The sequence below is a fragment of the Coloeus monedula genome, assembly GCF_965178545.1.
Source record: "Coloeus monedula genome assembly, chromosome: 1".
Classification (NCBI taxonomy): Eukaryota; Metazoa; Chordata; class Aves; order Passeriformes; family Corvidae; genus Coloeus; species Coloeus monedula.
In genome coordinates this window covers 133,772,358-133,796,726 of record NC_138781.1, presented here as the reverse complement: position 1 = coordinate 133,796,726, position 24,369 = coordinate 133,772,358, and the positions used below count along the sequence as shown (strand labels likewise).

Here is a 24,369-nt window from a genome sequence, read left to right as displayed (position 1 = left end):
GAGATTGACCATTTTCTTAGAAGCATAGGGAGGAAAATATAAAAAGATATCTAAGTGAACGTTTATGGAAGTCATAGGACACACGGAAATTAAACAGATTATGATCCTACAGAAAGTACATTTCTGACAGCTCATATTTACATTTCTGTATGTTTTAGATTAGTATTTTCTATTAGAAAAAAGTTATCCTGAGTTTCTCCAGCCCATTTCAACTCCACAGGTTTTTTGATGCTAAAACTTCTTAACTGTGGACATAACTCCAAAAGATTTCACTATTTTGTAAAGTTAGGGGGCAAACAATTACCAATATTCAATACTTGAGAATAAGCCCACTGCCTGGTAGGAAGAAATTTGCTCTCCAGCTGTGGCTGATGTGATCATGGACATCAGGAATGCTTCCTCTGAGCTGCCTAGCACAAGCAGAAATGGGTATTTTGAGCCATACCTCAGATGTGTGTGAATGCAGTCACACACGTATGGCCTCCCCATACCTGTCCTCTGCTGTTCCTTTCCAGAAAACTCAGCATAAGACAAGTCTCTGGTAAGCTGCTGAATAGCCTTCGAACTCCCAGTGTTTTTTCATTTATTTAAAATTCTATTTATTTCTTCCTTGTACCCAGAAGTCACTTTCTGTTAAGAGATGAATGTCTAGAACATCTCCTGTTCCATATGCAATGCATTTTGTTAGGCATATTAGCGCACTGAGAAGGGCAGCACAGAGGGACACAACTCATCTGGAGTCCCCAGCTGCCCCCGGGGTCGGAGATGCCACCCCCGACCCACACTGACACGGGGCGGAGGGGACGACCTGGGACAGGGGCACAGGCGTGAGCCACGGCAGCGCGCCCGGCCCAGCCCGGCGCGGCCCCACCTCGGCCCCGCCTCGGCCCCGCCTCAGCCCCGCCCCGGCCCCGCCTCAGCCCCGCCTCAGCCCCGCCCCGCCTCGGCCCCGCCTCGGCCCCGCCTCAGCCCCGCCCCGGCCCCGCCCCGGCCCCGCCTCGGCCCCGCCTCAGCCCCGCCCCGCCTCAGCCCCGCCCCGCCTCAGCCTCGTCCCCGCCTCGGCCACTCTCGGCCCCGCCTCGGCCCCGCCCCGGCCCCGCCTCGGCCCCGCCTCGGCCCCGCCCCGCCTCAGCCTCGTCCCCGCCCCGGCCCCGCTTCGGCCCCGCCCCGGCCCCGCCTCGGCCCCGCCCCTCCCCGCGCACGCGCGCCGATCCACCGCTGCAGAGGTTGCGCGAGGCCAGTAGGCGGCGCCCTCCGCCGCGTCCCTCCCCTTAGCCCGGCCCGGCCCGGCGCGCGGGATCGCGGCGGCAGCGGCTCCCGGGATTTTCTCTCCCTGGCGCGGCCTCGTCCCGCCTCGCCGGGGGGTGCCGGGCGGAGCTCCAGGATGTGGAAGCTGGTACCCGCCTCGGGAACAGGTGAGGGAGCGCCAGATGCCGCCGCCGCTCCGGCGGGCTAGGCCCGGGCACCGCGGGCCTCTTCCCCGCCCCGACCGGCGCCTGCGCGGCTCCCCGGGTGTGCCGGCGTGTTGGCTTCCACAGGGCTGGCTCCAGCCGGGCTTGCGTGTCCGTGCTGCTTCGGACCAGTGGTGATCTAAGTCCTCGTTGCCCTGGGCATTCGTCCACGGCGAATCGTCCGTATTTCCCTGGAGCACTGCAGACCACAGCGCCTGTTAAATCTAGTTGGGCTTTTCGAACCTGTGTGGGATGTCTTAGGGTGCTGCAGGTTACAGAGTCCTGCATTGTAATACCTGGAGAGTTGAGCTCTGAGGCAGCAGTCAGTCTCAGAAACGATGTTTAGCTATTGTACTGATGTTTCAAAGACTAACTGTTGAACTTCGTGGTGTTTCTTGGGTGCAGAGTTTTGAAACTAAGTCGCCCCTATGCTTCACGTTTCCTTGTTCATATGAGCTTTAGTAATAGGTATCATATAATACATACATTTTTTCCTAAGTATTTATAAGGACACAGAACAACTGCGTCCACCCTGTATTTCCTGGTTCACTGGGAGGAAATTTTGGATGTTTGATTTATTTCCTGGTGGCAACAACACCTAATCTTGTTGAAATGAACTGACTTACTGCCTGGAGAGCTCTTGAATGAATCAAAACACTCGTCATTCTATTCAGAATGATCATTTCTGCACAGTTCATATTTGGAAAGTTATTTGCCCAGGGTTGATAGCTGGAATTTATCTGTATGTACTCACTTTCATCAAGAAACATTTTTGTTTCTGTTGACCAGTGGTAGCACACCTTTGGGAGGGAGTCAAGCCATTCACTGGGAAGCTACCATGGAGTCCAGGTGACAGGTACAAAGCATAAGCTAAAGCATAAAGATTGGTCAGAAGCTGAACTTACTAAGTATCAATTTGATTTACATGCATATTTCCTTACATTCATTAGGAGGACATTTTCCTCTGAACCTCTTAATCTGTTATGTGAATAAATAATATAACCTCAAAAAATTATGTACCCTTGCAAAGGAGTTTTAGAAAACCTGTCTTACATTGTGTTGTGGGTTTTTTTTCTTCCAAATGTCACACTTAATCTTCAAGAAAGTATTGGTAAAAATATATTGTCCTTGAAAAAAGTGCGATGCCACTTTTGAAACTGCTTTATTTATGGTAAAATGTATCCTTTTATAGTGGACAGAGCAAGGGAGCAAGAAAGAAAGAGGTTTTCTCTATAAGCTAAATGCATAATTTTAATCAGCCTAATCAGCATCACAGAATTCAGTCACAGAATATTCTGAGTTGGAAGGGACCCACAAGGATCACTGAGTCCAGCTCTTAAGTGAATGGCACAGATGGGGATAAAACCCACAACTTTGGTATTGTTAGCACCATGCTGTGAGCATAAATGATGCATGGCAAAGCTAAGACTCAGATGTGCTACTCACTTCTCAGTGTTTCTCCTATGTGCTTCAAGTATTTTGGTGTTTTTTGTAAACTGATATTTTTCTGGTTTTTGTTTATTTTCAGGAGAGCCATATCGGCTTTTAAGTGGTGTAGAATATGTTGTTGGACGCAAAAACTGCACAATTTTAATTCAGGATGATCAGTCTATCAGTCGAAGTCATGCAGTTCTGACCGTAAGTCAGCCTGAAACAAGTCCTGTAAGTAGCCACCATTTTACTGCATTATCAGTGCACTGTGGGGATAATTCAGGCTGCTGTGACCATGCATACTCTCATTTTGCTCTTACCAGTTTTATGCTTGGAGTAGAACCGTTGATAACCTGTCTTTTTTTTAAATCTTGAAGTTTATTTCATTTCCTTTAGGTTTGTTTGCTTTTGTTGAGGAATTTAGAGGCATAATTTTAGTGGTCCAAGCTTTATTTTATCCCAGAGTGAAGATTCCCTGCGAATTTGTATTAAAATAATCATTGCAGGAAAATTATGCAATTAAGTTTTATTACATAGACTACTTTTAGGTTCTGGGAAGTGCTTCAGTTGTTTTACTGCAGACTTAGTTTCTGTTTCATTTCACATCACTAATTCTCTATATGCTTAGGACACAGAAAAGAAAAGTGTACCAAGGAGAATTAGCAATCAGCAATTTATTGTTGTGACATTTATGGATGTTTTGAAGCCAGTTGGCAGAATTTTCATTTATGTAACCTTATATAGTATGTAAAATAAAATACATAAAATGTATTTTTTCCTTTAATACTGCAAATATTGAGTGAGTCCAGTGGAGGGCTATGAAGATGATAAGGAGACTGGAGCACCTCAGTTGTGAGGAAAGGCTGAGGGATCTGGGCCTGCTAGGCCTGGAGAAGAGATGAATGAGAGGGGACCTCATCAATGTCTGTCAGTATCTGAAGGGAGGGTGTCAAGAGGATGGAGCCAGGCTCTTGTCAGTGGTGCCAAGCAATAGGACAAGAGGCAATGACAGAAACTGGAACACAGAAAGTTCCACCTGAACATGAGTAAGAACTTTACTGTGAGGGTAACTGAGTGTGTTGGTTTTGCATAGCCTGGTTTTTGGTAGCAGTGGAGCCACAGAGGTGGCTTCTGTGAGAAGCTGCTGGAAGCTTCCACTATGTCTGGTAGAGCCAATCCCTGATGGCTCTGAAGATGGACATGCTACTGGCCAAGGCTGGGCCAATTAGAGAGTTTGGTAATGCCTCTGTGATAACATATTGAAGAAGAAAATCAAAACAAAGGGGGCACAGTTTTTCTAGCCAGGGAAGAGGAGGAGGTGAGAACCTGTGAGGGAAACAACATGGAGACACCAAGGTCAGTGAAGGAGGGGGAGGAGGTGCTCCAGATGCCAGAGCCAAGATTACTCTGCAGGCCGTGATGAGGACCATGGTGAAGCAGCTGTGCCCCTGCAGCCCATGGGTGCATGGGGCTGCAGAGATCCACCCACAGCCCGTGGGGAAGGTGCCTGTGCCAGAGCGGGTGGATGCCTGGAGGAGGCTGTGATCCAGTGGGAGACCCAGTGGAGAGAGAAGGGCCCTGCTTCCAGGCTGGAGCAGCCTGTCCTTGGAGGACTGCACCCTGTGGAAAGAGAGACCCACAGTGCAGCAGTGTTGGGAGGACTGTTGCCCATGGAGGTAATTCACGTTGCAGCAGTTTTGGGAGGACTGCTGCTCATGAGGTTGGAGCCCTGCCAGAGAAGTTAGTGTAGAGCTGTCTCCGGTGGGAGGGACCCCACTGGTCTCACATGGGGAAGGACTCCTTTCCCTGAGCAGTGACAGTAAACCTAGGATGGCGAACTGACCAAAACCCTCATGCCCTGTCTCCCTGTACTGGTGGTGGGAAGGAGGGAGGGGTTAGGGGAAGAAAAGGTGTTTTAAGGGCTTATTTTACTTCTCATTATCCTCCTCTGATTTTGTTAGTAATAAATTTACTTTGTACCTTTAAGCTGAGCCTGTTTTGCCCTTGCAGTGTTTTCTCCCGGTCCTTATCTCAGCTCATGAACCCTTTGTTAATTTTTTTTCGCTCCTCTGCCCAGCTGTGGCAGGGGAGGGCGAGTGAGTGACTTCCATGGGTGCCTGTCGTTAAGCCAGTGTAAAACCACGATACTCAGCACTGGAACAGATTGCCCAGAGAGGTTGTGGATTCTCTATCTCTAGAGATACTCGAAGGGAGCCTGGAGGCCATCCTGAGTAATGTGTTGTAAGGAAACCTGCTTCAACAGGCAGGTTGGATTAGATCACTCCTGTGGTCCCTTCCAACCTTATCCATTCTGTGAAATAGCATGTAACTGCATGGCACAATTTCATAAAAACAAACTATCAGTGTTCTCATTGGCTTGTGAACTGCTTTGGAAATCAGTGTCTAACCAGAGATGCTGGTGTCTCCATGTCCTGCAATTTGGGGAAGACTAGCATTCCTCATGGAAGGAAATGTGAAAAACTGCCCTCAGGTGACTTTAGGCTTTTACTTACCATTCAGCCCAATGCCCAGGATAGGGCTGAGTGGTAGGTAAAAACATAAATAATAAATCTCAGAGCCTTGCTGAATCGCTCTAGCTCAGGCTTTGGGCCAGTGAAGGGCTGCCATGCACGGTCTCCAGAAAGACAAAGTGTAATCTCCAAAAAGACCAAGTGTAAGAAGCACAAAAGTTCTAAAGCTAAAAATGTGTATTTTCCTCTCATTCCTTCACAGTGAAAAGCAGAAGATGAATAATTACATATAGAAAGCCTCATTGTCCAAAGTCTTTATTTAAGATGGTATTTTGTGGGCTGCTTCTTATTTATCTATCGCTTTGATCCACAGTGATAGTAACTTGTTTCTGATGAAGCTATCTCATTCTGATAAACTATAATGGCTTATTTATGTTTATTTTCAGAGTCCGTCTCTCTCAGTACCTATATTAACAGTAAGAGATACATCTAAGTATGGTACCTTTGTTAACGGATCAAACCTCAATGGTACTTCAAAGTCTTTGCAGTCTGGTGACAGAATCAACTTTGGAGTTTTTGAGAGCAAGTTTAGGTAAGTGCTTTGATTATAAAATACCAAGTAAAAAAATGGGCTTTTTAGAAGAGTGTTTTAGCACATCATTCAACTTTGCAAGTGATACAGCAGTGATGAAATTTTAGAAAGCAAAGGAGGTGACTAGTATTTTGCCTGTGTTCCACACCTGCTTCTGAAATAGTTTTTCCATTTTATTTTTATATAATTTGTTTTGACACTGGGAGGTTAAAATTGTAGTTAGAAAAGCAGTGGCATTTTAGAAGATGATGTGTCATGTACAGTGAGTATTTCCAGGCTCTCTTTAGGCAAAAAACAAAGTCCTACACCAGATGAGAAGAAGGGAGAAAGGTTTAGAGTCTGTCTCGGCCCTTGTTAGCTGTTTGTAATGTAATGAGAAAAGAACTGACATTGCAGGAGAATGTGAACCCAACCTGCTATTTTTTTCCAAATTTAACATGGTAGTCAGTGCTGTCTGTTTATTTTTGGGAAGCAGTTCTGGAAATGAAGTGACAGATAAATAGAAAAAGTCTAATGACCATTAAAATCAATGTTAAAGTAACCAGAAGGTGGCTTTGTGCCTTAAAATTTTATTCAGTTTTATCACTGCTTCTGGTATTATTTATTGTTATAAAAAGCTTGGCATACTCTTCCAATTACTACAAAACTATTTTTTAATATTTTAGGTAAACATACTGGAATATTATACAGGCATCATACCATGAGACCAGATACATCGTGACTGTTGTACTAGAAAGTCTACAAAGTAGAAAGAAATTTAAATATTCTAAAAATGAAATAATGGAATTTGATATGTTTTGAATTTGATGTGGAAGATCTAAAATATATGTAAAGCTTATGGGCAAGGATAATGGCAATGTTAGGAAATGTTACTTGAAATTGCATTCTATGATGTATATTTTAAGTACTAATCTGTTGCTGAACTGTCCTGTTGAGCATACTTTTGCTTTTGGGGACACACACTCAAATTTCTTTTTATATTCCCAGACCTTGTGCTATTGAAGTGCTAATTCTGTGTGATGTCTGTGAAAGACCCAGAAGTCCATAGAAATATTTCAGACATCAGGTCAAATTGTCATTAATTTTTCTGAATAAAAATTAGTATTTTCTTTCTTCAGGAAAATTTAAATCAGGAAGATTTTACTTTAGTCTAGATTAGAGTATGGGTCTTTTTATTTTTTTTCCTTCAGATTTCCCTGAGATAAAAATGTGATAGTTAAGTCGGCTCTGTTCATCACAATGATTGGCTGAATTAACTTAAGCAATTCTCTTTTACTTGTTCTTTGCAGAGTGGAGTATGAACCTCTGGTTGTCTGCTCCTCATGTTTAGATGTAGCTCAGAAAACTGCTTTAAATCAAGCCATCCAGCAGCTTGGAGGTCTTATAGTGAATGAATGGACAAAAGAATGTACCCACCTTGTAATGGTATCAGTAAAAGTTACTGTTAAGGTATGTTGAGAGTTTTCCCACTAATGCCAATTAAATTCTAGACCTGTTCAAGATTTTTCTCTACAAAATGGTGGTAGACTCTTCTTTTTCCAAGTTCAGAAGATGTGTGTGTCAATGGGAGGTTGAAGGGCAAGAAAACAAAAAAAAACAGTTTTGAAGACTTAGTGATTTTCATCAGTTGCCTTCTACGTTTTCATAACTTTAGTCAAGACACCAATTAAAAGCTAGGCTGTTAGAAGCAAAACAATCCCAGAAGCAAAAATAAACTATTGTGCATTTGTTTGTGTGACATTTTCCACATCTCAGATCTTAAAAAGCTAATGTCAGTTGAACCATATTCTATCTGAACTTTTTCCATGCAGTAAATTTGTATTTTCTGGTTTTTCAGACTATATGTGCTTTGATTTGTGCTCGACCAATTATAAAACCAGAGTTTTTTTCTGAATTAATCAGAGCTATTCAGTCCAGGCAACAGTTGCCAAATCATGGAAGGTAAGTTGCCAAATGATCATATTTACTGTGTTGCAGATGAAATTTATGGGAGTTAGATGATAAATAACTACACATTTATCTGATAATTTTTGTCATAATATGCGATTCACAGTAATTTTATTTATGGAGAAATGCTTAATATGATTGACATTTTAATATTCTAGCAGTTTTATTGTTCTCATCCCTAGAATTATAAAATGAGCTCTTGGAATTGACTATATGCTTAGAGATGTTACTGTCTCTAAAAAGGAACTTGTTTTGTTAGTATTTAAATGTTGCTTCAAACACTTCTGGGAACTGATACATAAAAATAAAGAAATTACACTTTTATAAAAGAAATTGTATCAAGTTTATTTCATTAAGCAGATGTATTTTCCCAGAGTGCAGTTATTTACTGAGTTACTGTAAACTTTGGTCAGACAGAGTTAGCCTGACCCTCGAATTCCCTGAAATAGAAGAGGTTTTTAATTATCTGTTAAGAGATGAAGTGATACTAATATGCATTAGAATAAATAGAATATTAGAATAAAATATTTATTGTTTTCATGGTTAAATTAACTTCAAAAGGGAATTCTTAATTTGGAATCAGTAAATACTGCAGAATAGCTCTTCTGGTTATTTTCTTGATGTAAGAAAGTGTGAAATAGTCTGAATATTGTATGTGACAGTTTCATCTGAGCCCATATTGCTACTCATTTTACCTTGAAAAGGAGACAGTGGTGTTTTGTTTGGGGGTTGTGGTTGTTGGTTTTTTATTGTACGAACACATGATTTATGCAGGTGAGAAATTTCTGCTGTGTATATACATTCATATGTGCATAAATATGCATATATGTTAGGAAATGGCAATTTATTTTCTTTAGTGAGTATGGTGGTAGCCATAGGTAGAGTAGTTTGAAGACTGAAGCTGGGTGGATACTAAACAAACTGCTGGTGCACATGTGGAAATAGAAACTAAACTGGAGAGGATTCACAGTGAGCTGTGCTTATTATGTGGTAAAACGTATTTCACAGAATGTGACACTACCTTGTTAGAAGAATACAGATGCCAATCTGGAGCAATTGGAAGGAAATACTCCTTAGTTTCTAGATGCTACTTTACATTAGCAGGGTTTATGTAATATGTCAAATCAGTCATCTGTGAGTGGCTTAAAACTCATTTGTTCTTCATTTTTGGAAGAAAGGGAGAATCTGAATTAATTGTAACTTTCCCTTCTACTTCTGCATTGTTTTCTAAGGATGTAAGAAAACTAAACAAACTATTTAGTACTCTCTGAAATACTTTCCTGGGAGATTTTTTTTTCTTTTGTAGAGCAGATCATACAAACCATCAAAAGCTAGTGATTGGTTGTGCAACTTGAAATTTGTTTGGTTGAATATTACCTGATGGTAATGCTGCTGTTCCTGTCTGTTACAGGAACGAGTAAACTGTGTCTTTGTCTCTTGAAACCAGGGCCTGTGTCCATTTAATACAGAAGTGATAATACAATTGAGCTTTTAAGTTCTCCCTAAAAAAGAAGCAGATGGGTATGTTTACATTTCTGAAATATTTTTGCTAACTTTCAAGATCCTGAGAGGAGCTGAACCGGCTAAAAGTTAGTGACACTAGCAGTATATACATTATGTAGCTTTCAAAGAGAGTTCTGCATCAAGCAAGATGGAACAGCTGATGTAATACACAGATCTATGTTTAAAACAATTGGTGTATTTTAAATAGGTCATGTTTTATGAGATGTAGCTTGTGGGAAGATACTGAAAATTTACTTAGCAGCTGTTTTCATTAAATTTCAGAAAATACTTCTAATTTTGATAGGGAATCTCTATATTGTGCATTGTAGCTAGAGCTGACCTGAGCTGGTATATCCACAGGGCCCCAGACAGCTTGGAGCAATACTAGTTTGGGTGTGAAATAGGAAAAGTATGTTGAGATGGCAATACTGGGTGACACTTAATTAAATCTTTACTATTACTGTAGAGCTGGTCCCTCCCAAAAAATCTAGGGAAACACTGTCTTAAAGTTCAAAAGAAAAAAATAATTAAAGTACCTTTTTTGTTTATAGTAAGATTTCGTGTAATTGCAAACCTGCACTTCCCACGTGAATGTGGCATTTTTTACGGTGTTACCCCAGTCCTCTGGTACTCTCTGACAACCTATGCGAGGAAGAACAGTAACTGAAGATTTCACAAATGGCTGCATAAGTGCTGTCCTGTATGAAATAATGTGTTTTATTACTGCAGTCCAGTGTCAATAGTGCAGGGCTTTGAAAAACAAGAGTAACAGAGTTTTTAACAGAAATTCACCAAGAATCAAAATCTATTCACTGAGAGATTCAAGGTTGTAGAGGATCTTTTCTGGATGATAGTGTTACTATTAACGACTTATGAGGCCAGAATATGAGGAGCACTTCAGAATCCTGACTGAAAAAGACCATTGCCTTTTGAGCTTAGATCAGCATTGGATAAGAGTTTATATTTAAAATCAAAGGTTGATGTTTTGGGGTATTATTTGGAGACAATCATCAGTTAAAGTTATTTTCTGAAATTAAAAAATTGAGCTTTTAATATATATTTATAAAGAAACTATACTCCAGTTTCAAAGTAGTGAAAACTGCTGTTTTTCTGTTTTTACTCATCCTTTAATCTTTAGCAATGACTTTGTCCCTTGTATTTATCTTAGGTTAATCACTGTCTATAGGATCTGGTATCAGAAGTCTTCTGGCTTAATAACTAAAATCTGAATTGCCCTATTTCTACCTTAAGTTACTAGGCTTTATCATTTCTATTCAATTTCAGTGCAACAATATTTTTGTAAACAGCTTTGAACAAGCTGCTGAAACTGATCAAATACTCATCTTTCAACATCTGGTGGATTTAGGTTGCTTAATTTTCATTGTGTACATAAAGCTTCAAGAACTGATTGTGAAGAAGACATAAGAACAAAGATTACTGAAAAGCCTGTAACTATATAGCACATTTTAGCCTATCATAATTGAATTGGGTATTTGGATGAAGGAGAAAATTTATGTGCTTATTCTTGTGTTCAGTTTGAAATATATGAATGTTCACAGTGTTTGAGGAATGTCTTTTTATTTACAGATACTCGATTTTTTTTTTCCAAAACTTCAGTATTTCAGCATTTCATGGAATATGTTTCTTGCTTAGAATCTGCCAATCTTTGCTGTTAAACTGAATTTCATTGGTGTGTTTCAGCATCTTTTTTTTTTCCTGCATAGTAGTATGAGAAGGATGTATAATCAGCAGTCAGAATAAAGATAAGTAGTTCTGTGATCAGCCAAACTATGTACATAAACAGTTATTTGGGCACAGATGTGGTATAGTTTGGTTAAAATTGACCTATAGTTTCCCTCCTTTCTGATATGTGCCTTCCCCTTGCTCTGTCAGAACTGCTGTGGTAGGGAATATGTGGCTCAACGATCCTGTAAGTATCTTGAAATTATCGGTTAGATGCATATCCTGACTCTAGAGGCTTTGCATGCTCTGGGCATGCCATCATTAAGTGCAGCTGTGGTCACAGGCTGTGACAAAATTTAGAGCTTCAGGATAGAATTTGATTTTTGCCTAAAATGTTTCCCAGCTAAACTCCTTCTCATTTTGCCTGTATTGGACAAAGCAGTAGAGAATCTGCATGATTAATCCCTTCAGTTCTCTATCCCACCAGCAAGAAAAGCGTACTTGTCTGCTGTCATACTATAGGCTGTTCTCAAGTGTGGTGTTACACAATTTCTTGACACAGTAGAAGAGAATGAGGGGTGACTGCTCTCACCACATGGAGGGTAGAGGAAGCAAGATGACTAATTTTGTGTGGAGTTTTACTGTTATCTGGAGTAAGTGCAAAATGAGGTGGCAGTCTCATTTGTCAGTATTGTTAGTAAGAATGTGGCTATGTGTACAGCAGTTTGGTTGAGTACATTCCTAAAAGTGTTTTCTTAGTTACTGAAGTCTTGGTCTTATCTTTGATGTTGAGAAATTAGGGGCTCTGTTTCTTCTTAATAATCTCTTGAAAATTATTTCTGTAAGTAGTTTTAAGAGAGAAACACAGTATTTTAACTTCGGAACTTTAAACCAGAAAGGACTATGAGTCAGTACTGATAAGTGAATGTGAATTTTGTAACTTTCATTTTCTGTTCTTGCAGCTTTTATCCTCCAGTTGATGAGCCTTCCATTGGCACTGAAAACCTGGATTTATCTGAGCGTCATGAGAGGAAAAAAATATTCAGTGGAAAAACTTTCGTATTTCTAACCGCCAAGCAGGTAATCAGGCTTTACATTGCAAAAATATTGCAGGGATAACTAAGCACAGATTTGTTCACTCTGAAATCATACTCATTCTGGGTTTGTCAGGAAAGAAGGATTTCTGTGTATTTATCCTACAGTACAGTGGCCTAAGCAAGATAAAATATAGAGGAGAAACAGAACACATTACATCTGCAGTAATGCATCAGTGAGAAGCCCTATGCTGATAGTTCTGTATTCTGATACATCTAAACTGACTGCATTCTAAGATTTTTGTTTTTATTTGCATTCTTTTTTTAGCACAAGAAACTGGGTCCAGCAGTTATTCTTGGAGGAGGAGAAGTAAAGTTGATGACAGAAGGAAGAAAAGAAATGCCTTTACTACTTTCTCCTGAAGTTTGTGTAGTTGATGTGGGTTTGACAAACTCTCAGATCTCAGGATCTGACTCTCTGAGAAACTGGACTGATTCCATTCTGACTATCTTGGAAAGGTACAGCATTGTTCTCTTGTACAGTAATTTCAGAACTGTTACAGAGACTTGGTCGTGGTATTTGCATACATATTTAAGCAGGAGGCTGATTATAAAGAGGACATTTTTTTCATTGTTCTAAGTAGTTAGCAGAGTAACTAAAACTTCCTGAAGTGGGAAAGAAAGGAGTTGGCAGTTCGTGAGGATTTGATGGAATTTCTGTTTTCTTTTCTTTTTATTATTTTTTTGTAGAACTCAGTTCTACAAAAATTCATTGTAATGAAACTGCTTTAAAAATTACAGACAGCAAGTAGTTTCTCTTCTACTATTTAAGATAAGTTAAAATTAATATATTATAAGAATGCAAAATATATCATTTATGATATTGCATTAAATATATGTATTTCATCAAAAAGAGATGAGATGGCACCTTGAGGTCATGTGGTTCATTGTTATGTAATTATTTGTATACAGTGTTTTTGAAGAACAGCTTCTGTATAATGAAAATTAGTTTTTGTTTTGATGATAAGTTTTGTTTGAGAGGGCAGACTGCATATATTATAGATGTTAGGATTATCATGATGCCATTTTATTAAAACAGTGAAAGAAAATCTCAATCCTTAACACATAAGTTCCCCTAAATTTTCCTTCTGGGTAGAGAAGATGGTACTCAATCTCTCCTCATGGCTGTAGTACAGAAGATGGGCGGTGGTGGGCAGGGTGCGTGACTTGTAAGAAATGGTCTCAAGTCTCTTTTCACACATTTTTGAATCAGAGGTAGAGTATAATTGGTTAAATGCCTAAAAATCTGGAAAGAAGAGATGTATTGGCGAGATTACTGGAGCTAGACAGTGGCTACAGCAGCAGGAAACATGGGAGGTCATACATGTAGAACATGGCTATAATGAAGGATAATTGTGCTGACTTACTGTATTGGGAAAAACTGTAGTGTAGGCTGATTTTTTTTTTTTGGAGGAGGAATGGACAGTTTTGTACTGTGCCATACCTGTGCCCATGTGCCTATTCGTCTTTGAATCTGTACTGAAAAACTTCTTTGTTTTAATTTGTATATTGACAGCAAGAATCTTAGGGCTGTTCCAGAGGCAGAAATTGGATTGGCAGTTATCTTCATGTCTACGGAAAAATACTGCAACCCTCAAAAGCAGCCTGCTTCCAAAGGTAATCAGAAGAAGGGTAGTAATAAATTAACAGCCTCAAAGAGGCAGTATTTCTTTTTGTGTAGGAGCATCAATTACTAATGTTAAAGTTGTTCTGTTTTACAAGACCACTAAAAAAGAGTGACATTCTATGAAAAATGTATAGGACTCTAAAGAGGTAATTGGTTTTTAATGGTCTTGCAGTAAATTGCAATGAAGATTATATGACTCTTAGATGTAAATAAAAAAGTAGATCTAAAACTAGCCTAAAAGGCAGACACATAGAACAGTGACCTTGAAAGGAAAGGTACTTTAAAAACATCTGAAGTTCATATTTTTAGTGACCACTGAATTCATATGTATGTGGTAGTTTGAATTCCATGCTATTCTGTCTTTTCTTAAAAGACTGGGGTAATAGGGAAGTAAAAGGTGAAAGTTAGAAATCAAGAGAATAAGAATGGAATTAATTTATTAAGGCTTGCTTTTTTTTCTTTTTTTCCCTCTGCACAAAACAGAATTTGCTTTAGGAAAATACAATTACCTCCCACACAGTTCAAAACTAAAAATAATCTTTCCATAAGAAGTTAAGGCAATGAGACATGATTGCTACATTTGCTGAAGTAGTAGTTTGGGGGTGGACATTCCAAGTCTTGAATTGAAGCTTATATTTGCTAATGCAGTAGTAATAAAAGTCAGACAGACTTTTTGAGAGACAGAAAAAGGTTTTTGTCTAATTCTCTTTTCATGCCTCTTCATGTTGTTTTATATTTTGTTGCTATAAAATTTTCAGAATTATGTTTTATAGATTGTTTTTGTTCTACAAAATGTTGTATCAGGTAGAAAATCCTACCATTATTTTAAAAAGCAGAGAAAAAAACCCATAAGTTTGTCTTTATATGTAGGACTATTACTTACTTAAAAATATATTTTGAACAGAGAAACACATACATGCAGTACTTCCAGAGATCTGAAAAATATTTTGGTTGACTGATATTTTTGTATGAATAACTTGCGTATGATCTATTGCCTGTCCAATTAGTTTAGAAAATATCACAATATTAGTTGTCAGATTGTTTTAAGATTCTGATCCTTCAGACACTGCATGAATCAGAAATGCTGATTCTTATTTCCAGTGTGAACGATTCAGTTGGATAAAAGTTGTCTGAAATTGCGTAAGCAGACCGTATATGAGACTTTTAAAGGGAGCTGTGTTTACAGTTGAAAAAACTTGTATCCCAGATACAATAATTACATTAGAGATCATAAAAGAGTAAGTAAAAGGAATTTTGTGCTCTGACAGTTTTGCATAAACTGTATATCGCAGGATATATATTTTATTTTTTGCATAAAATGTATACCACATGATTTCTAAGTACATTTTGTATATACTGATATATGATTTCCCTTTATGCTTCATTTTTATTTAAGCATAATTCCATTACTTAATCAGTGGAATATTTAGTTAAATCTGAATTACAGAATATGGTCCTTTAGAACTATTTTTTCAGGTTTTTTTTAATTAATAAATCTGGTTATTTTTAAATTAAAATTGCTTTAAGACCATTTTACAAAGATCTCACCTGATCAGGTAGTAATGTGGGATATCACGTGCAAAGAAACACAGCTTTGACATTAACCTTCTAATTCTTCTCTTGTGTTGGTCTTGCAGCTGTATCTGAAAGTTTTCCTGCATCAGCCGTTGTAGGCCAAACCATTTCCCACAGTTTGGCTGTGGATGAAACCATAATGCCAACTGCTGCAGATAGCAGCACATTTTACATAGCTGATACAGAAGAGCAGACATGGTAAAGTATTCATGGAAATTTCTAAGCTAATACTTGCAAATAAAACAATCTTTTGTGGCAGAGGAACTGTATCATTGTCATGGGCAAAGATATACGGTGTTAAAAATGGCATTTACTAAATTGCTGTCACTTGTTTGCAGTGACATAATTTTTGCTTTTGAGTGCTAGATTACAGAAACCATCCCATAGGACTTCGATGACTCTTTCAAATGCAAATGTAGATGCTGCATATCTGTCTTGACTTTCTGAACTGTTACAAATTTTCAAACCATTTCACAATCATAAAAATATATTGATTATAGCAGATTTTACAGTTTGTTTTAGCACATTGTTTGTAAGTTTATTCAAAGTACAGGTATAGCTTTTTAAAAAAGTGTGTCTCTGATTTGATGTGTCTTTGGTAACTTCCTCTGTGTCATTTAGTATTTTTTTTTCTCTCTAATCTAGTATGGAGATAGAGAATACTTCCCAGGTGCATAGACAAGGGAAAATGGCTTTCCGGGATACAACTGCCATAAAGAAAACCAGTAGCACAAGTGGCAGTGTAAGTGCAGGAACATCGATGCCTAGAGGGAACAGAACATCTGGGTTAAGTGAAAGAAGTCAGCCCGTCTCACCATCTAAAACTGCAGAAGCTGGCAAACCTCGTGAGGGTGCTTCACATCACCAGTCGAACTCAATTACAAATTACTTCCAGGTAGCTAGAAAAAGGTACGTTGAAGTGTTCTTGACATTACTTCCCTTGTTGGTATGTTGGTGCTGTTTCTGGAAAATTTCAACTCAAGCAATGTACTTTCAATCTGACACATACTTAAAAAGGTAATTTTTAGATCAAATTCCTAGAATGAAAAGGTTTTCCTCGAGGGAACTTTAAATTTCACAATGCAGTCCCTAAAACCCCAGAAGCTGTTATGTTGTGGGTACAGCTAATCATACTCAAAAATGCTTTTGTAATTTCTTTCTTTTGTAATTTATTTCTGGCTAAGGGAAAGAGCTGAAGAAGAAGAGACATCTGTACCCAAACTAGCAAAATTGGAGGAAAGGTCATTGCCTCTTTCCAAATGCACTGAATCCACAACTTCATCAATCTGCAACAGTGAAGCAAAACAGCATCAAAAGAAAAATAACATCCTGGACCCAAACCCAAATTTTGCAGTAGAAGACATGGGTGTAAAGCTTATGAGGGAAAGTGGCAAGCTAACGAGTGATAGAACAGACACTAAAACCACTTCTAGTGAAAATCATGCACCAAAAAAGAGAAAGGAATTAGATGATACATCTGAAGATACAGAAGCACTAGAAATTGTGTTTAGTGGAGACCTAGACTGGGAAGATCAAATGGTAGATCATGACCAGGAAGCTCAAGGTAATACACGAAAAAAACAATGTTTGGAAGCCAAAGAAAGCAGGATTCAAGAAGTAAATGTAAATCAGAGAGAGGAGAATAAAGTATTGGTAAGTTTTATATCTTCTTGTATGCCTGATCTTGAAATCTGCAACTCTTTTAGGAGGATGCAGTTAGCTTTTTTAAAGGAGGAGGCTGCCGGCATACAGGAAGTGGCTTTGTAAAATTTGTTTGCTTAAATGTCATACATCCATTTGTGGTTCAGAATGATTAACGTGTTACGTGTGAAGGTTGCAGTTTTACACATACCTAAATGTTTTTTCATTCTTCTGGACATTTTTTCTTTGTGAATTGAGAGCTGCTTGTATTCTGAATGCTTCCTTTTTTTTTTTTTCGCTTTATATACTGTAAGTAGAACAGCAGAATGGTCCAAGAAAAACTTCTCATATTGCTTGTTGCTGTGTTAATTATAATGGTGTTATTTATACTAAGATACTACTAAATTATCTTTATGTAATTAATTTTCTAAAGAAACTTCTAGCTGACCTCCTCTGTTGAAAACCACAGTAGTGTCCAAGATCTTCTAAGTCAGAATCTTTTGATATTGCGTGAAAGATTGTTAAAATTCCTGTATGAGAAATTTTGAAACAGAACCCAAAACAACAGCAAACCCAAAACACAGCTTGTGTTTTTGTGATTAATTTTCTGGTTTCGTTTTTGACACTAAGGGAATTGTCTAAGAGATATGAAGAAAACAATACCCCTTGAGTTAACAGTGGTTCCTTTGTTAAAAAAATAAAAAAAAGGAAAGCGGGTTTGTAAAGCAAAACAATATTGAGAGATTTAGACTATTAAAAATACCATAGGAATAAAAGAACAGGTTTATTTTTGGTTTATTTAAAATATATGTATTAAACCTTACTGTCCAGTCCATTTACAGTGTAGGCAGTGTTTAAATGTTTAAAAGTTTGAATGCATGATTAACTGGATTTGCAAGATTCCTTGGACCACATGATAATTAGTAATTGTCTGTGCATCCTTAGGTCAAACCAGCTTGACACTTTGTTGATGCTTTACTGGAGCTTGCTTCTGGTGAAGTGTGAACTTTAACTTCATTATAACGCTCTTTTGTTGTGTGCGACTAAGAGGCACACGTTGAAAGACAAGTCCTATAATTTAGAGAATGACTTTTCTTGCTTTTTATACTATCAGAGAGTAGGTACTTTTTGTTAGGTCTGACCATACTGACAGACTAAAATTGGTGCTTGGAATAGTCTATTGAATTTTGTTGTGGCTTGGAAAGTTTTTCTAGTCTAACTTCTTGTCAGGGTTCTGAAGGACAAAAAAAAATTTCTGTGCAACTTAACCAGTACTTTAGCAGATAATGCACTTAAAGTTTCTGCTGAAAAGCAGTCTTCTAATAGTTTAATAATGACCTACTTTATTAATGTGAAATACATTTCCAGTGGACTAGGAAGGAGATTTCATGATAAAGCTCCCCAGGCAAATTTGATGAATATTTTCTCTAAGTGTAGATGCACCTTGTGTATCTGGCAAGACAAAGAATGTTAGCAGTTGACTCAAAACCTACAGGGTGCATAAAGCTGATTTGATATTTTATCACCTATTGAAAATAATTGTTGTAATGCCAATCTGGTTTTAAACTATAGGACAGAATCAACCTGCAGAACTTTCTTGTCCTAGTAATGAAATGTCCTTTCTGCACACATGTACACTTCAAATATCAAATTGAAAATGTTACTTTTTATATTTAAAAGCTTTCACAGTTTTCCAGAACCTGTCAGGACTTTGAAGATTGTACAGATGGACAAAACTTCCTAGTGTATAATAAAGAAAGAAAAAAAACCAAGTGAGCAAATAATAGTGATTTTTTTAATAGAGAAAGCCTCCAACCATTGTTACGGTGTGCGTAAAATCATAAAAAATCTAAAGTACAGCGCAGTTTCTCTTTTGTCTAAATGTTTATATTGATTTGTATATGTTTACCATAAAGAGCAGAAAACAATTTTATGTAATTAAATTTCCATTTCATTTGAGCTTTATATTTAAAATAATTTTTAATCAAATAGAAAGAAGATGAACTTGGATCAGTTCTAACTTCAGAAATGAGAAGTAATATTAAGCAAGAGTCATCAGACTTCAGGAGCGAGCTGATTGTAAGTTTGAACAGTGAACTTTAAGAAGCATTACGAAAATATATCAAAATTTTGATTTTAAGAACATAGTATTTCTGGATCCTATTTCAGGGTAAAGGAGGTTTGGAAGATTGTACTCGTTAATGTAATCATATGTAAATTTGAATAGTGCAGTCCAACTTACAGACCGTGGAAAAAAAAGAGCATTTGTAGTTCATCTGTGTGCTTCTGTAATGGCTTTTGGGTGGATACTTAAGGTGACTGAAACTACAGGTAATTGTATTAAGCCTTCAATGTGGTTAATACTTGTACTGATGTTTTTCTTAGATTACTTCTTAAAGACCTGCCAAGGATGTAATCTTGTCTGCTCTAAGATCACAGCTAGAATGGAGGAGATGGACCACTGGGAAAATGGATGTGATATACAGTGATTAACATTAGATAGTGTGCTAATTTTTTGTAGGTGAGATGAAGGAAGGAGAGAATTGCTTGCAGTGGCAGTGAGGCAAAGGAGACTAGGCTGAATGAAATTGAAAAAAAAAACATTCTGAAGAGATATTAAAGTGTAGCCAGTCAACAAGGGGCACAATAATATTTTTTCATCTACATACAAAAAACAGCTGAAGAAGAGGTGTACCACAGTGCAGGGTCAGCTGAGATTAAAGGACTTATAGTTATACTTTGCTATAAAACCACTGTACTGCATATGGGCTGGAGCTGTCCTTGAACATAGTTTAATGTTACTTGTGAGCTTATCCTGCACCCAGACTTCTTTTGAATCTGCATAGTTGTAGCCCCAGGCAGCAAAGTGTTCATGCAGACTTGCTCGCATATGAGCATTCTCATGGACAAGAATAATTTGATGCATTGATCAAATTCAGCTTATAGCCCTAGAGTTGGCCGGGTAACTGTAGGCTAGAATTGAGATGTTCAACCTGGTCTTTTGTGAAGTATTTAAATACATGAGAAACAAATTTACTCTATTCATGGTAAATAAGAAAGCTGAGAAGTTCATACATCTTCTTAGCTTCTAGCACTACTGCTATTTCTCCTCACTGTTTCTTAAACCTAACTTTTGCTCAGCTCTGCTCACAATAATTTCTTTACAGTTTGTACTGTTAGATATGCTGTATGTCTATTCGCACACTTGAATGCTTCTTCCTTTTTCTTCCCACATAAGAGCCACAGCAACCTGCAAGATGACTCCAGCAATCTTCCTAGCAGGCTTCTGTTGACTGAGTTTAGATCTCTGGTTGTCAGCCATCCAAGACAGAACAGTCGTCTTACTGGAAATACCAACTATGGGGGAAAGAAAAATTTCAAAATGTTCAGAAAGGTTAGTGTGTATTTTAAATGGTCACAAGATGGCACTATTTGAAAATATTAAAAAGTGTTGCCTTCAGATTGTAGAAATATGTTACTAAAGATTTTTTATAAATTGATAATAACTAAAGAAAGAAACAATTTAAATACCATATTATACTGTAAACAGATATTTTGTTAATTGACTGAAGAAGTACCAGGTTGACAAAGGCTTACCTTGTGCTAGATTATTTAGATACTTATAGTGCTTATTCCAAGCTATTACTTGGAATAAGTCATTAAGTGATGGCTACCATAACTTCTGGTTGTACCTCCAAAAGCTAGCAATTCCACTTCTCCAAAGACCTATACATTGTAGGCTGATTGAGAATCTTCCATTTTAACTAATAAATTTTGCATTTCTACATAGAACTAAATCTGTATCATACAAAAGTAAGGTGATTGCTTGCTTGGGTCTGGAAGACAATTGCAAAATGATTCTTAGTGGTCAGTGTAAAAGTACCACTTCAGCTTATATTAAAAATAAAATAAAAATGAAAATCATATGATATGACTAGAAAGGCATTTTAGTAAAATAAGTGTGACTAGAATGTGATTACATAGTACTACTTCCTGGGAGTATACTCTCATTTTTAAATAATGTTTTAATTTTCTGATAATATTTTCCACCATTTTGTAACAGATGCTTATGCAGGCTGACAATAAAATATAAACTGTTTTTTATCGATATTTCAAACTCCATTTAATGCACTATCAAATTTATTTAGCATATTTAACTTATCTGATGTATTTTTTATTTGTTTCTTTTGATAAAAGGAGGGAGTTAACAGCTTTCTGTAAATGTTTTTTTAATTTCAGTCACTTTTGAATATGATTTTCGAGTGTTATTCAAAGAAAGACTGGCTTACTTTCTTCTGTGATATCTGAATAGACTTTCTGAATTTGTTAAAATGGATCTTTTACTTGCACTATGCTTGCCTTGTAGTTGTAAGAATTTATTGTCCAACAGGTAGCTTACCCAGGGGCAGGACAACTTCCACACATTATTGGAGGATCAGATTTGATTGCCCACCATGCTAAAAAGAATTCAGAGCTAGAAGACTGGTTAAGGCAAGAAATGGAGGTAAGAAATTATTTTTTGAATACGATCAAATAAAAACTTGACTAATGTAAGTGGTCATACCAACCTGTGATCATTACGGAAATACTTCAGGATTTTATTTTTTAAATAAAACTTCAGTTAGTTATCCACACATGCTCATGGGAACGTATACAGTAGTAAAGTCACTGAATGTCAGAGGTCAGTGGTAACACTCATCTTTATCTGGTTATTTAATTTCATTTTGCATGCAACACTCATCTAATCAGAAATATTTATATAAAGGGAAATCAATAACCTAAATGAGATTGATCTTTTGATGAGTGGAATAAGTGCTGTGTAAACTTGTGACTTGTAAAAGTGTGACAGGGAGCTAGAAATAATTTCTTTATGGTTAACTGTGTTTAAATACTTGTACAGTACAGTTGATATTCTACTCTTGAATAGAACAGAAAATGCGTGAGTAAAATTCTGTTGGAGTATACTCCAACAGAAGAGATGTAATAAGAATAAATTTAATATTTTTTGTTTCGTGCAAATCCTCACCTTTATATATAGAAGTCCTAAAAAATATTTTATCGTGGCAGTTCTCTGGCACTTTCATTTTCTGATAGTATCCTTAAAAATACTTGCTGATGATTCGTATTGTTTCCACAGCCTGATTGAGATCCAGTTGCATCAACACTTCTTATCTCATTTTTTTTTAATCCCTGAATATAGATAATGCTAATTAAAATTCCCTTTACACACAAATAATCAGATAAAAATTTCTCTACTTCTGTAATGGGGCTTAAAGCCCAAAACCCCACATTTCTGGCCAAAATTGACATATTTCACAAACTATTCCATTTAATTAGTTGGTAGCACTAGCCAAATTCGAGTAGTGAAATAACTTGTCTAATGTGAATATGCACTAAATGGAGTACTTAGAGAAAACTTATTTCCTTGGGAAAACTTTGTTAGTGCAGGAATATTGTTTTTCTAGTTTGTTCACTAGAATTACCCTTAACAATCAAATATTAAATAAACTTTCTCAGGAACAGGACAGATATGCAAGAGAAGAATCACTTGCTGAGGATCTCTTTAGGTAAGAGTTTTATGTTTGTACTTAGAAACGTGTATTTTTTGCATCACATCTTTTTTTGGACAAATTTTGATTTTGGAAAAGACTACTTTGACTATTCTTTTCAAAATTTAATGTATACCCATGTATAGAATATAGGCAAAGTGATTCAGTAATTTCTCTGGAAAACAAACTCTATCCAGGCTTCATTTAACATGGAAAATGGATGGAGGTGAGGTGGAAGAGATAACATGAAAAGATGTTCATGACTTTGTGTCAGTATCTCTGTAGCGAGTCACAGACAGGGTTGAAGCTGCTGTTGTTTTGGTGTGAGGTTTCCATCATGTATCATCCCCTGCTCCTATCTGCTTTATCTCCCCACTCCTCCCCTGCCCCCTCTTCCATAGAATTTGCTGTCCAGAACACATTTAAGCATTAGAACGAACGCATTACAATGCTATAACAATAAAATCAAATAGATGTTTTGAGAGTTAATACAGGGACCTCATTTTATTTAGCAAAAATTTCACTAGTTTCTATATTTTTCATGTGAAGAAACAAGTGACCGGTGTTTGACTTCTCACCTGTCATGAATTTGCCTAACAGCAAAAGCTGTGCATTTCAGTAGAAAAATGTATATTGTGAAGGATTTTTTTTTTCTGAATCACTATCAAACAAACATGATACTACATATCAATACCTGTAAGAGCCATTCAGAAAATCCTATTGCATTAACAACTTGCTCTGTTAATTAACAGTTAATAATAGAGCATTTCTTTCAAAGGGTATACATTAAATTTTTGAAGACTGAGTTGGATAGTAACAACAGTGATTTCTACTACCTTTCTAGCTGTGTGGTGATGTAATTTGGCTCACAAGTTGTCACATCTTCCTGTCTAAGAGAAAAATCTTGATGAATAAGAGCAGAATTAGTGAAAGTAAAACTGCCTGATCATTCAGTTGTGTCTAAGTTATTCATGCATGAATACAAAACACATCAGAATTCCAAAGAAGTGACAGGATTTTGGGAGACAAAGCACAAATGGAGATGGCCAAGGGATAGCAATGTCAATTTGAGTCAAGCTATAAGCATATTGCAGTAAATCAGGTAACTACTTAGTATATCCAGAAAGTAGCTCTAAATTTCTAACAGTCAATCAGAAGCTGTATAAAGGGGAAGGTAGGGCAAGGATCTGCTTTATGTAGGAGTAGGAAGCAGCAGAAAGGTTTTTGAATGACTTGTGGCCAAATGTACATAAATGTAAACTTACAGGATCCCTTTCCCCTTCCTCCTCTTTGTTTTTTTTGGTGTCCTTTTTCAGTAAAGAACTTAGTGTTGGGACATTAAAGGCTTGGAGAAGCTTGTTCATACATCAGATTTAAAGGCTGTAAGTAGTTAGGAAATAGGAAAATTTTACTGGAGGTTATCTCTAGTTCATACACAGGTTCTACCTTAGGCATCCTTCAGTCCACTTGTAGTAACTGCAGTTAATTATAGGAGTGTAGTCAGAGAAAGGACTGAACACTTGGCCATTCTCTTGTTATGAATATATAATAAAGCTATTTACATCACATTGTATATCTAGATCTATATAAACTTTGAATATCATTGTTTTACTTATTTGTGACAAATTTTATTTTTTTGTTGCAGATACGATCCTAACGTGAAAAGAAGAAGATAAATTGTGACCTGGATTTACAATGTTTCTCTGGCAAAACCTGTTTTCTGTTCCTTAGGTTTCCTGGTTACAGTGTGTATGACGTCCCTATATATGACCATGTGAACTATGTATTATTGTAAGACATGTTTT

At 37.5% G+C, this 24,369-nt stretch overlaps 1 protein-coding gene across 2 annotated transcripts; it reads left to right on the top strand.

Moving 5' to 3' along the window:
* The first annotated feature begins 1,281 nt into the window (after positions 1 to 1,281).
* On the top strand, positions 1,282 to 24,369 carry NBN (nibrin). Of its 2 annotated transcripts, XM_082295925.1 has the most exons (16): positions 1,282 to 1,415; positions 2,980 to 3,113; positions 5,800 to 5,945; positions 7,235 to 7,394; positions 7,783 to 7,886; positions 12,041 to 12,158; positions 12,441 to 12,631; positions 13,689 to 13,789; positions 15,437 to 15,572; positions 16,020 to 16,283; positions 16,559 to 17,027; positions 19,008 to 19,094; positions 20,254 to 20,409; positions 21,406 to 21,519; positions 22,533 to 22,582; positions 24,210 to 24,368. In XM_082295925.1, the coding sequence occupies exons 1-16, from the start codon at positions 1,385 to 1,387 to the stop codon at positions 24,238 to 24,240; spliced, it is 2,292 nt and encodes a 763-aa protein (XP_082152051.1). In that variant the 5' UTR covers positions 1,282 to 1,384; the 3' UTR covers positions 24,241 to 24,368. The 2 variants fall into 2 exon arrangements, with proteins under 2 accessions (XP_082152051.1, XP_082152052.1); XM_082295926.1 differs by lacking the exon at positions 19,008 to 19,094 and having other exon boundaries at positions 24,210 to 24,369.

Coding starts and splice junctions, on each gene's coding strand:
- NBN (XM_082295925.1), top strand. CDS start 1,385: ATGTGGAAGCTGGTACCCGCCTCGGGAACAG. Junction 16,284..16,558: donor TTCCAGGTAGCTAGAAAAAG/GTACGTTGAAGT, acceptor TTTCTGGCTAAG/GGAAAGAGCTGAAGAAGAAG. Junction 20,410..21,405: donor ATTTCAAAATGTTCAGAAAG/GTTAGTGTGTAT, acceptor ATTGTCCAACAG/GTAGCTTACCCAGGGGCAGG.